The 14,259-nt window shown below is 45.1% G+C and overlaps 1 protein-coding gene across 2 annotated transcripts in view; it reads right to left on the bottom strand.

Moving 5' to 3' along the window:
• Nucleotides 1–14,259, bottom strand: part of MYO5B (myosin VB) — a 401,963-nt gene that overhangs the window by 197,910 nt on the left and 189,794 nt on the right. For both annotated transcript variants that reach the window (XM_033177765.1, XM_033177766.1), the window contains exon 5: nucleotides 3,328–3,484. In XM_033177765.1, the coding sequence (XP_033033656.1) occupies nucleotides 3,328–3,484 (157 nt within the window). The remainder of the gene's footprint in view (nucleotides 1–3,327; nucleotides 3,485–14,259) is intronic.

Below are 14,259 nucleotides of genomic sequence, written 5' to 3'. Positions count from 1 at the left end.
GATTAAGACATGCTCTGTGCTGGTTATAGCACTCTGAGCAACCACAGAACTGACTGGGCTTCCTGATACAAGGTCCCAGCTAGACTCAGCTTCTGAAAAGTCGTGTTTCAGACTTTGGAAATGCAAAAGCCTCTTTCTCTGCTTGGCAACAATCTTTCTAATCCTACTCAGAGTTCTTTCTGGCTATAATTCTTCCTTTCATGTTCACAGCCAAGACTTCTCTCAAACATAACACTTAATGACAGCTCAAGGGACAGTCTCTAGGATGGCAACATTCTCCATTTGACAGAAGAAACTGTCAGGATTTACTCACATAATTTCCAAAGTACTAATTTGCACAATGCAGAAAATTAATGTTTTGAGCTCAAACCACTGTAGCATTTATTTACATGACCATGTAAGATTAAGCTGGTTCATGTACACACTCCTCCTTCAGACCTTAGCAACTGAAGCACTTTGAGCATATGTCTGTGTGTGCATGTTGCTTTTCATCTCTGCCATGTCAAAGCACCCTGTTTCCCTACAGCCTAGCAGCCTACTCAGGCTACAATGGGTATTCCAAAAGTTAGATAATGTCAGACCACTGTGATTTAAAAAGCACTTCCAAAGCAAGAACTCAGCTACTTTCACACCCACATTCACAGCAGCATTATGCTCAATAGCCAAAAGGTAGAAGAATAAACAAAATGTGGTATGACCATGCAACGAAATACTGTCTGGCTTTAAAAAGGAACAAAATACGAATATATGCCAACACATGATTGAACCTTGATAACATTATGCTAAGTGAAGTAAGCCAGACACAAAAGGACTAGTGTATGATTCCACTTGTAGGGGGTACCTAGAATAGGCAAATTCAGAGAGATTACCAGGAGCTGGAGGAAGGGAGAATGGAGACTTACTGTTTAATGGGTAAAGAATTTCTAGTTGGGATGATAAAATTCTGGAAATAGATGGTGGTGATGGATGTACAAACATTGTGAATGTACCAAATGCCACTAAATTGTACACTTAAAATGGTTGAAATGGTAAACTGTATGCTATGTGTATTTTATGACAAAATTATGAAAAATTTCCCCATATCTCATATATGTTTACTAATGTGGTGATCTGCCTTCACTAAATTTCCAACATGACTAATAATAACTACTTTGTTCAGTCTCTGGGGTTCAAAGAGGTTTCTTGCCTTTTGTTTTGCCCAGAATAACTACTCTGTTTCTAAAAGAAGTAGTACACTGTGTCTGTGATATCTTACTGCCTAAAACATGGACAGAATCTTGAAACTCGGTCAAAGGAGAGATCCTGCTTTCACACTCTCATTTGCGGTAGAACATGAGGTTAATTGTGGAGCGGCTGTCTCAGCCATTCAATATAGGCATAGTACATGGTCTAAGGAGGCCGAGGCCACAGTCCACAAATGGCTTCTGACCTGGGCCATGGCCATGCCTCAGTTTGGGGCTCAGACTAAATGCTGGAGTAAATATGCTACCAATGAAATGCTAGAAAAGAAGGAGTCACATTATGGTAAAGCCATTTATTAATGCATGTTTGCAGCCAATAAGATAGTTCATAAAAAGTTGAATAATATGGGGACGAGGCTTACGCCGTAATAGTAAAAAAAGCTGGAAGAAAATATACCAAAATGTTGGATGATTATCAGCAGGCTGTAGTATTAAAGGGGATTATTTCCTTTCATTCTTTTGTATTTTCCAGTGAGCCCTTCCTATCTTTCCTGATTTTGTAACAGGTCAATTGTTCTCCAAGTGTGGTACCCAGATGGGCAACACCAGCATCACCTAGGAACTTGTGAGAAATGCAAATTTGGGGGGGTCCCTCCAAGACTCCTTCTGAATCAGAAACTCTGGAGTGGGGTCCAGCAATGTGTGCTTTAACAAGCCTTACAGGCAATTCTCAGACACCCTCAAGTTAGAGAAGCACTGTTATGGAATAAAAGGCTTTTTTCATCTGTTTGTTTAGTACAAATGCCTTCAACTGTATTCGCCATTTCCCAAATCATATAAGAACAAATACTGAAACTTGCTTTTGAAAAATTCTTAGTGAACAGGTTGTATCTTATTACTTAGCAGAGAATTAAAGTCCTCCAGGTAATGCAACTCTGGAGGCAGAAGATTTTGCCTGGATAATCAATGAACCCCTATGAATCAAGACTCAATTTACTCCTGCACTTGGTAAAGGAAGAGAGAAAGAGGGGACTATGGAAGGTCCAGGCAGGTTCTTGTTTCCCTAAGCTCCAAAATCGTCTGAAAGACCAAACCCCATGGTGACTTGTATCTTAGTCGATGGGGCTCAGGGCTCTGCATGGAAGCCTGATGCTATCTTGGCAGCTTGCGGCTCAACTAACGTCTTCTTACTATTGTAGGTGATGATAGAAGGGAACTGTCCAATTAGAGATGGACTAGACAGACATGAAACAAAGTGACTGCCCTGGGCTGGCAGAAGGGCCTGCTCTTACCAACTGTAACCAAGACAATGTCAAAGAGCTTTAGCTTCAAAGGTGGGGAATGAAAGCTGGCCCAGGGACCATGAGGCCATTTGGTTCTACTCCATCACAATAAAGGTTTCGTAGAGAAAAGGGGGAAAAAGAGACAGCATTCTGATCCTAAAGCATGCTTAGTTATTGCAAGATCTAGTCGTTAACAAACTTCTCTTAACAAACTTCTTAACAAACTTCTCTTTGTTAAAGCAGTTGTGACGACTGCTCTGAGCCCACCCTAGCCCAGCCCCTATCATGAAGACTGAGGAGTGAAGACACAGACGGGGCCTGCCTTGGCCAATTCACGCCATCACAGGGAACTGTTTTCTGAGGAACTTCAACAGATGCTAGGTTATCATGTACCTTTTGGCTTTACCTCTCCGCTTAAAAGACAAGATGCCCAAATACTGTGGGTTGAAAAATATTCTATCTAGTCTTCCCCATCCCCCATGAAAACTGCCTTTCTGATCCAGCAGGCCCTCAAAGCTTCTAAGAGTTTTGGTGGAGCACTGATTTCTGACACGTGATGTCAGCAGGGAAGGGGACAGCAACAGAGGTGGAGGAGGTGGGGGATGGTCACTGTCACTACAACATTCAGCAGAGTCAAGGGACACGGAGAATATGAGGACACTCTACCCAGTACTGGGAACCTAAAGACACAACCAGGTCAACATCCAGAGTTTTAGAGGCACCTTGGTAACTTTTCCTCCACAGTGGACAGAGGGCTCTCAGGGAGAGGCGTGAAGGCTGCCACCCAGGCTTGACACCCAGCAGTCTTGCTGCCAGTGGGAGGAGTTCCAGCCAGGAAGGCCAGGGCACCTGGAAGGCTTTACCTCCATGATGGGACTGGATGCCAGCACCTTCTCTTCGATGTTGGTTTCACTGGCCGAGCCACCAACGGTGGCGAAATAGCGCATAGCATACTTGGCTGACACCGTCTTCCCAGCTCCAGACTCCCCACTGACTATGATGGACTGATTCTTCTCATCTCTGGAAGGAAAAAAGCTCTGGTAAGTCACTGGCCATGGAAAGGCTCTGCTGCCATCCAGGGACTCTGTCTGACAAGGGCCTGAGCCTCACGGGGAACATCTCTCCCACTTTAACGGATAAACGCAGAGGAACAGTGTAGAAATAGTCTGCCCTCCCCAACACCTGCACACATCCTGAAAGTGAGAGGAAGAAAGCAATTCTACCAGGGCAGATACCTTCATTTATGGCCTAGAGCAAGAGTGGTACAGACAACTGGCCACTCTCCCGAGTTCCCTCTGGGTGCAGTGCTCTTAGATCGCTCCCTTACATACATCCTTTAAGAATTCACAAGCACACATAGACCAGGCGTGGTGGCTCACACCTGTAATCCCAGCACTTTGGGAGGCAGAGGTGGTGAGTCACAAGGTCAGGAGATCGAGGCCATCCTGGCTAACATGGTGAAACCCTGTCTCTACTGCGGGGGGAAACAAAACAAAACTAAACAAAAAAAACCAAACACATGAAATTAACTGGGCGTGGTGGCATGCACCTGTAGTCCCAGCTACTTGGGAGGCTGAGGCAGGAGGATCGCCTGAATCTAGGAGGCAGAGGTTGCAGTGAGCCAAGATGATGCCACTGCACTCCAGCCTGGGCAACAGAGCAAAACTTTGTCTCAAAAAAAAAAAAAAAAGAATTCACAAGCACACACTTTCAGTTATATCATCTCCCCTTTGTTTCTCTAACATTCCCATCTTGTGTCACTTTATACATTACAATTTCTTCAAAAACACGGATCTTTTCTTCTCCTCCTGCATTTGAGCCTAGCATGCCAGTAGACACAGTTTTGAACATTTTTGTTCACACAGGTAGGTCACAAAGGGTGTGCTATTAGCCACCAGGGTAATCTTGCCTCAAATTTCTCAGAACTTTGATAAAACTATCAATTTCAATAAGTGGAATCTGAGTCAGAACAGAGGGCAGAAAGAAGATACTCTACATCAGATAGAAACACCTCTATTTATCCCTTTAGAACAGGTGGTGGGAAGACAGACAAGCAATGAAAAGAACAGCTCAGTGGGTATCCAAGGAACATGGATGTCCCTAGCAAGCCATAGAAGCTGGTATAAGGAGGGCCAGGCTGGTGCCAAGAGACCCAAGTTCTAAACCTGTCTTCATTTGGAAAAGGAGGGGGTTAGATTAGATGTATGCTCAAAAGCAGGGAGTAAGGAAAAATATTTGGGCCACAGTTTTGGGAAATGGTTTGTAAGGGCTGTATTCCATCACCCACTTCCGGATTCACAAACCCATTGTCAAGAGGTCAGGCACTCTGCTTTCACTCCCCAGTGTCTGTAACTGTGCCTGGCACAAAGTACAAACTCAATATATATCACTAAACCAGAAGCAACCTAGCTCTCAACTAATCTAACTCCCATCTTTTCTAAATGAAGACAGGTTTAGAACTTGGGTCCCCTGGCATCAGCCTGGCCCTCTTTACACCAGCTCCCATAGCTTCCTAGGCAGAGTGGGCTAGAAAAGAATAGAGAGGTACCACAGGGGCCTGCCCCGCCTTGCTAACTGTCAACATGAGTAGGCTGTAGCTTATTGGCACAGGTGGATGAATGTCAGCTTCTCTTCTGATCAGGGCTAACAGATGGAAATGTGGTGCGATGAGAGAAGGGAACGGTCCAATTAGAGACGACCTAGACAGAAAAGAAGGAGGCTGGAGGTGGGAGCTGAAGGCAGTCATGAGGTAGCTGACATGAAAAAAACCTTTACCATGAGCTCCTCTTCAAGGTCAGCAAGAAGTGCCCCAGCTCACACAAACGGTTGGTCAGCAATGGGGACAGACCTGAGTGGATGTGGGTATCTAGCAGACACTGTTGAGAAGACAAGGCTGAAAAAAACATATCTTTCAAATTTGAAACACAACCAACTACTTGAAAATGTGTGTTGAATCCTATCCAGTATTTGGGGACTGGAATTACCAGTGTCTCTCTGAGATCCCTTGTAGTTCTAGGACATGATTGTAGTCAGAGCAGCTCCTGTGAAATCTCGACATTGAAATGCAGCCTCTAAAGCAGCCTGGGGATGTTTATATCACCTCTTCTCATTTATTTTATAACACATCCCTAAACCTAGAGGATAATGACAGGTGTCACCTCTAATCTTAATATCTTCATTATCAAGTCCTTAGAGAACTGCTCAAAGCACAACCATCCCAGGCAACTAGGAACATCACAAGTTTGGTGTTGTACCTCTGTAAAAGAGAAGTTTGATACCATCTTTAAAACTTCCTGGGTATCTGCAATAAAGAGAACTAGATTATAGCAGCCACACCCAAAAGTGTAGTTATGTCCAAATTTGTGTGTTTAGCCCCAGATAAATGGATAAGTTTAGAACATGTCTAAGCCTTGATCATCATCAAAGAACCAGTTAGAATGCAGAAGTATATACAATCTCGAGTACTTAATGAAGACCCCAGGGAAGCAACACACAGATGCCAGGAGAGAATGAATCTCATCAGTGGAGGAGGGGAGATGGGTAAGTGCTGCCAGGCTCCTACATCAACACAGCACACACAGGACGCTGGACTACAAGGAGACCCAGGTGACAGGTTACACTCGGCAAAGATAAATGAGGCACACACCAGCAATACTTGTCATTGTTCAACTACGGCATCAATAAGGGAATTCCCCTGCATATCACTGGGGAGTGACTGGAAAGTCATGCCCTTTTCAGGAAAGAGCAACTCATACAAGACATGGGGAAAAAGTGGGCTCTTCTTGGGGGGTAAGTGGCCAGGAATCAAAAAGGGGGAGTAGGTCATGTGACAAGTGTCAAGCATTCAAAAAGAAGGAATCAAGGCAATAGAACAGTAAAACTGGCAGAATGCAAAAGGCAAATTTTGGTGTTCTGATGAAAATGGACACACATGGCTAATAAATTATCAAGAGTTATTAAAAAAAACTCAAGTTTAAAAAACCTTTACACTTGAGGCTCTTCTGGGAAACAAGTCTTGGAAATCACCAATAGTGCTAATTCTGCCTAACTTCACGGATATTAGATCTGATGCTGGCATGTAGGCTAAAGTCAGATAAACTCACTTCTTAGACCAACAAGCACCATTCAACAGCTTCCCTAATTCAGAGGTAAAATGTCTGGAAAAATTGATGATTTTTACTTAGCTTTATTACACTTCTTTTGCACATACTAGGGACTCCCCTCCCTAGCCTAGGGTAGGGCTGGGCATATGCCTGTAGTCCCAGGTATTCAGGAGGCTGAGGCAGGAGGATTGCATGAGCCCATGAGTTCAAAGGCTATGATAAGCTATGATCGCACCACTGGGCAACAGAGCAAGACTTCAACTCTTAAAAAAAATAGAGCAGGGCTAGGTGCACATTAGGCATATACACTCTATTCTGTAACAGCCCATAAAGTGCAGCGTGCAGCAGCTCTCCCACTGTGTTGTATGTATGTATCCAGTTTCCTGGAGCGGGAACCCCAAAAATGGACATTAAAGACAGACTTGAATTTGAACCTTGGTTGCACCACTGATTAGCTGTCTGACTTTGGACAAAGTAGTTAACTTATTTGACCTTCAGATTATCTCAGTTCAGTCTGTTAGAACTCTGATCCCTGAAGCTCAAGCTCTTCTAAGTAGTCACCATGATTAAGATACCTAGGTCTCTAATTCATTCCAATACTCCGGCCAGATTAAATTGCTAAAGCACAGTTTTAATCATGTTTTTCCCACTCAAAAAAGTTAAATAACTACTCATTGCTTACCAAATCAAGTCGAAGCTTTTTAGTTGAACATGGAAACCCTTCTACAATGCATAACCCTAATGCTAAAACCCTTGATAACTATGGGGTTTTGTGAAAAGGACCCTGGGATTGTAATCTAAAGGATCTGTCCTGAGTTCTGGCTCTGCTGCCAACAAACTCTTGGTAAGCCACTTACCCACATTATAGAGAATACCTCCCCATATTATATATTTGCTGTAAGATTGTGAGATGATCTCTATATATTTTTGTTTGTTTTTCTATACAGGATCTCACTCTGTCACCCAGGCTGGAGTACAGTGGCACAATCACAGCTCACTGCAGCCTCAACTTAATGGGCTCTGGCAATCCTCCAACCACAGCTTCCCAAGTAGCTGGTATTATAGGCATAGGCCACCACATCTGGCTAATTTTTCTACTTTTTGTAGGGATGGGATTTTGTCGTGTTGCTCAGACTGGTCTTGAACTCCTGAGCTCAATCTGCCCACCCTGACCTCCCAAAGTGCTAGAATTACAGGCATGAATCACCACCCAGCCTATATTTCTTATAAAATGATGGTATCGAGGTTCAGGTGAACAGGACTACTTGTCTTTGATGACCACACACTTTCCCACCACTGCCATTTCTGGTATTCCCTCTACCTGAGGTAACCTTCAATATATATGCTTCGATACAGTCCTGTCCATGTCCAATACCTGGACAGTCTGCCCTGACTCCCCACCCAGGCATCCCAGAAGGCAATTATTTCCCCAGCTTGTAAAGTCCCCCATTACTTGCTTTTCCTCCTAAGACCTTGTCATATTTTGCCTTCTTTTGAAGTCAGTCCCGGTGAGGTCATTTCACTTGCTCTGTGACTTTGGGTGGCTTCTGTTTTCTGGCCCTCCATCTTTTCATCTCTAAAGTAAAAGGCTGTGACCTGGACTTCCCAAGTGATACTGCCTACCTTTGACATTTGATGATCCTCTAACTAAAATCCTAACAGGAAGTAGGGGTAGGGAAAAGCTTAGTTTCAAACTGTGGCTATTTAGGGCTCATTAAGGGGGAGATGTTTATAAGTACAAAATCTGACCCAATGTCCTTCAAAAATATAACCTATGTGTGGCTCCATCCATTCACCCCAGTGACTTGGCTGCCAACTTGCATCAATCTGCTTTTCAACAAAGCCACCTCTCCTGAGCCCAGTGAAATTCCTTTCATTTAGAAGAAGTAAACCATTGGCAAGGAATGTAGTACTCAGCCACGATTCAGGTCCACACAGTCTTCAGAAAGTTAAACAGCTAAAGGACCTTGAAGGACTCAGACAGGTGTACCAGAGCCTGAGGTAAGAAACTCAGCCATTCTGCAGCTTCCAGGCAAAACACCCCACAACCAACACATCCACACACACACCACCTCCCCAGTTCACACTGGCCCCCTTCTGTGACACCTGGGAGGCAAGACTTAGCTTCTGCTAAACTACCCTAACTCCCCCTAGAAGTTTCCCACCAAACCACTGCAGTGCTTTAGGCTGATGAGCAAGACCAACCCCTTCCTCTCCATTTCTGGGTGGGGCCACGTGGTAGAGAGGGTGAGGCAGGTGGCTGGCAGGGCACCCAAGGTCACTCTGCTCAAAGGAGGGGCCTGCTGATCAGCCAGGGAGTTCTGTTTTGAGAAATCCCACTAACTGTTATCTTGTTCGGGTTTCCTGAGGGGCGTAATTTGTCACCTGTGGTCTCCCAATTAGCTATACGTACACAGAACCCACAGGGCAGCACCACTCAAAGCATCTCAGAGATGACGAAGCATCCCCAGGAAAGCTCCAGAGGCTTCACTTCCCAGCAACCAGCTTGGCTGTGACCAGTGAGGCCAAGTGTCCCACTGGAGACTTGGGTGGCACCTGTGGTATCCTCCCTCCTCAAACACCAGGTTCTATCAGCCACACTCAGTTCACATGTCACTAAATGAGGGCTCGCTATGGGCAGGCTCTGTGCTTTCACCTTGAATTCCCAGGGTTCCTGGCATCCAAGCCTATCCCTGGCGCTTGCTCTATGTAAGTGGCACCAGTATCTACTCATTCACTCCAGCCAGAAACCTAAGAGTCACTGGGGATTTCTCCATTTCCCTCTAGCCCTACATCAGCACATCCTATTGAACTTCTCCCCAGGGTGTAGTCTGTTTCCTCCTCCGTACCTTTTAGTCCACACCATCATTATCTCTGGCATACATTACAATAGCACTCTCCTCCTCCTCTAACATGTCCTTCTTATGAAATGTTCCGAAAATGAACACCGGACCATACTTCTCCCTTGCTTTAAGCCTTCCAATGGCATCCCTCTGCCCTCTAAATAAGACCCACATCCACTGTGTTCAAGGCCCTGGGGGACCAAGCACCTCTCTCCAGCTTCAGTGCATGCCACCCTTCTACTGGATATGTTCAAGCCACACAGGGCTTCTTTCTTTATTCTCTCCCATGTTGCAGTGGCCTGAAGCTGTCCCAGTTCAAACTGGTAATCCCCTTCTTTGATCTCACAGCTCTTAATGCCTGGTACTCAATCACATCCATAACTGCCGTTTAATGTAATTAACTAACCATTTACTTACATCATGCTCAAATAGTTTATGAGACTCTTAGCATATAGCCTTTGCTTAAGATACATAAGATGACTGGATGCCAGTCTTCCCATTTTAAATAAGAGAAAATAGAAGCTTGGAAAGGTCAAGTGATACACCCAGAATTCCTTAGCTAGTGAGACACTGAGCCCAGATTCAAATTCAGGCTTCCATCTCCTTGCACAATTTTCCACCGGGTTATACTGTATTATCATTACACTCCTGTATCTCTGTATTATCATTACACTCCTTCCTGTATAATAAAGCAGCCTTTAACAAATCCCTCCATAATAAAATTAGCCTCAGTATAAGATTAAAACATATTGGGGTCATCAGTGCTGGCTGGCTTGACATCACTTCTCTAGAAGGCCCCCACGACCTGCCCTTAACCCTCCTACCTTCATAGCGCTCACTATACAGTGTACTAACATTTTCCTCATCTACTTAGTTTTCCTCCCACCCTGGTCTCTCCACTAGAACCTAAATCCTATGACGGTCAATTTTAAGAGGAAGTCCTTAGCAAGGACTGCCATGGATAGCAGTACAGGCTGAGCCTAGCGTCTGGAGCCCCCTTCGAGTTGTACAAGTTACTGCCTGTAAACTTGGTCATCCCCGCCCTATGCTCAGCCTTCCATGACTCACCCACAGGAAGGGGACTGATGGGTGTGTGTGTGGGAAATGGGAGGGAGCTGAGCCTTCGACAGGTACAACTCTATATACCTGAATTGGAAACTCCCTGAGAGGATGCAGCGGTGGGAACAACACTCACTTAGGCCTGACACACACTGTGGTTGCAAAACAGGAAGAAGGGGAAGCCTGGCTTGCCAAGCCACCACAGAAAGGACATCCCATCTCCAAGCCAGTCATGAAGCCCCTCTATATCATTTCATCCTCTGTGACAAATTGTCTGAAGACTTAGGTGTGTCAACAGAATATATTCTGTTCATTAATGGGATAATCAATCTATTGCCTTTTGTCTATGTCTACACACTCTAATCACATGGTCAACACCATCACCAAAACACAGATCACTGACAATGGTTTTAAAAAAGGACTATGCTAGAGAATAGAATACATAGAATTTTAAAATAATTTCTGTCCAACAAAGATATTTGTAGAAGTACCATGGGACAGTACTAATACTTGGAAGACAGGGTAGAAAAATACAGTGACAATGAGTCTTGGAAACACTGGTGACTTAAAATGGTAACAGTATATACGGGCCGAGCGCAGTGGCTCACATCTGTAATCACAGCACTTTGGGAGGCTGAGGCAGGCGGATCACTTGAGGTCAGGAGTTTGAGACCACCCTGGCCGACATGGTGAAACCCCATCTCTACTGAAAATACAAAAATTAGCTGGGTGTGGTGGTAGGTGCTTGTAATCCCAGCTACTTGGGAGGGTGAAGCAGGAGAATCACTTGAGCCCGGGAGGCGGAGGTTGCAGTGAGTCGAGATTGCGCCAGTGTACTCCAACCTGGGCGACAGAGCAAGACTGTCTCAAACAACAACAACAACTACATATGGTATATTTTCATGATAAAGTCAAACAAATGAAATGAAACATAATACTAAGAGATACAAACACACAAAACTATATTAATGTAAAAAACCTATTACAGTGGGGAAAGTTAGATAGGAGGAAGAGTCCAGTGGAAAGAAAAATCAGATTGGGGGAACAAAAGGTTATGTGGGGAGAGAAGAGTAAGGTTGGTGAACAGAGGTAGATTAAGGCAGAGGTCAAGTCAGGTGAGAAGGGATATGGAAAATTACCATAAGTCAGATTTGGGCTCAAAACAGAGTCACATAATTACAATAATTCTAACATTCAAGGGCTTCCTCCCAAGGATGGGAACAATATAAAAAACATTTCTGCTGCAAGAAGGGGCTGGGCCGGAACACTCCAAGCAAGAGAGTCTACGAACCCTTCCAACAAGGCAGCCAGGCCTGAAAGTGGGAAGGAGATGTGTCTCAGGCACCGGGAGACAGGGCACTTCTATGAGCGGTTCTCCAGCCCCACGGGCTGAGCAGGTTCTGGGTTCCTGGGGTGAAAATGGCAGAGGGATGTCGCCATGCAGTCTGCCACCAGGTGCTGACATTTTACTCTACCATACCCTCCCTACCACGGCAGGGCACCACTCAGCCACAGCCCAGAACTGAAGCCAAGCCATTCAGGAAGGCTGTCATGAATATTCACTGGAAACTGCGTAATTGGCATTTGGCAGGTAGAGTCCCAAGTGTCTACTTGGTAAGATGAAAATGACCCTTCTGATAGTGTAAGAGATAAGTACTTAGTACATTTAATATCCAATATCATTTTCCCACTTCAGTTAAACAGTGGCCCTTGGAGTGCTAAGTGCTATTTATAAGCCTCTCAGGTGTAGTGTGATATAGGCAGCAGCGAAATGAATCTGTCCCTTCCTCTTGCTGGCTGTTCCCGAGTGGGGCTGTCTCCAGCTCAGATGAGACATTATCACAGAAAGAACCTGGGGAGTGCCACCCAGCCCACCCCACGATGGGCCAGAGTGAGACAGAGAACTGGTTAGGGCACTCCTCGGTGTAAAAGGGAATGTGCTAATTCCCTTGCTCTTAAAATAAGGGGCTGGAAGATTATCCCTAGGATCTCCTGCTACTCCCATATTCTGTGATTCCAGATCCAGATTACACTGGAGCTGTGTGATATATTCCATATCAACTGAAGTTTATAGAACTGCTAATGTCCAAAATGCACTGGAATTCAGAAAGCTGGTTTAGATGAAAGTGAACAACAAAGGCACGTGTTTCCTGTGATTTTATGCTTTACAGACTTATTCTACTGTTGTCATTAGCTAGCGGTGAACTATGATATACACATAGAATGTGTAGCCTGTCAGACCAAATAAACATCATTTTTCTTTTTTTTTTTTTTTTTTTTTTTTTGAGACGGAGTCTTGCTCTGCCGCCCAGGCTGGAGTGCAGTGGCCAGATCTCAGCTCACTGCAAGCTCCGCCTCCCGGGTTGACGCCATTCTCCTGCCTCAGCCTCCTGAGTAGCTGGGACTACAGGCGCCCGCCACCTCGCCCGGCTAGTTTTTTTTAATTTTTTTTTTAGTGGAGGTGGGGTTTCACCGTGTTAGCCAGGATGGTCTCGATCTCCTGACCTCGTGATCCGCCCGTCTCGGCCTCCCAAAGTGCTGGGATTACAGGCTTGAGCCACCGCGCCCGGCCTTAAACATCATTTTTCATATTCACTTATTTCACTTGTTCTTGGAAACTATTTTGCAGCGAGGGAGTATATTCAAGTAAATTCAGGTAAAATGACTTTTCCTTGGCCAGTAGTACAGCTAGCATTTCAGCCAGCTGCATGTGAGCCCCTCATTCTGAAACCCATCCTTTCTCTATACCACACTGTCTCTTTGGCATGCCACCAGTAAGATACACGTCTTGTATTTTTCCTTTGATAGATATTGCTTCATCCATTCTTTTTTTTTTTTTTTTAAATTAGAGCATCTTTGAAGGTCAATGTCAGCACCTTCCTCACTTCTCCAGGTGGCCTCTGAGGTGATCTCCTCTTCCTTTGTGATTATAACTGCTGCCCACAAGTTGTCCACACTGGTATCTCCCCAACCCAGATACTTCCTCTGAGAGCCAAACACATATGCCCAACTGCCCACTGGACAACGACACATGGAGGGTGCACAGGTGCTCCAAGGCCTGCACGTCCAAAACAGCGCTCTTCAACTCCCCACCCATCTGTTCCTCATCCTGCCTTCCCGAGGGATGGCTCAGCAATGAGCAGGGAACCTAGGAACTGCCCATGACTCCTTTCTCTCCTTTACTCCATGAGGCCAAGCCTCCTGTACTGCTTTGAATTCTTTTCTACTCTACTCTACAAAGCCCTGTTCCTCCTCCTTTTCCTCCTAGATGCTACCACAGCAGAACTGGTCTTCCCATGGCAATTCTATCCCCTACTCAATCCGTTTCCCCTCATTGCTGCTGGAGACATATTTCCAAAACACTCATCTGAGTGTGTCCAGGCCCTGCTTAGCACCCTTGCACCAGACCCTGTAGTATGGTGGGTATAGTTAGGACCTGTAGCATTCCAGGCCCTGCACGAGCTGTTCCCAGAGACCATTCCAAGCAGAGGTGCCAGGCTGTACAGGAATGGGACAGCATAGGTAGTGTTCAGGGAAGAGGCAATGCTGACTGCAGGACCATTATTTGCTCATCATAGAGTGGTTTCAACCCTGGCTGTATATTAGGAAGTGCTTGTGGAGCTTAGGAAACTACTTCTGCTGGATCTCATGCCAGACCAATTAGATCACAGTCTCTGAGGGTGAGGTCCAGATATTTGTTTTCAAAATTCCACAAGTGCTTCTAATATTCTACTAGAACATGAGTTCTGCTAGGGTTAAGAAGCACTGCTACAGACTCAGCTTTATGAAA

This window comes from Trachypithecus francoisi, unplaced genomic scaffold (genome assembly GCF_009764315.1).
Source record: "Trachypithecus francoisi isolate TF-2019V2 unplaced genomic scaffold, Tfra_2.0 Lachesis_group19, whole genome shotgun sequence".
Lineage (NCBI taxonomy): Eukaryota > Metazoa > Chordata > Mammalia > Primates > Cercopithecidae > Trachypithecus > Trachypithecus francoisi.
Note: the sequence above shows the minus strand (reverse complement) of the source record. Positions and strands in the feature narration are given on the sequence as shown.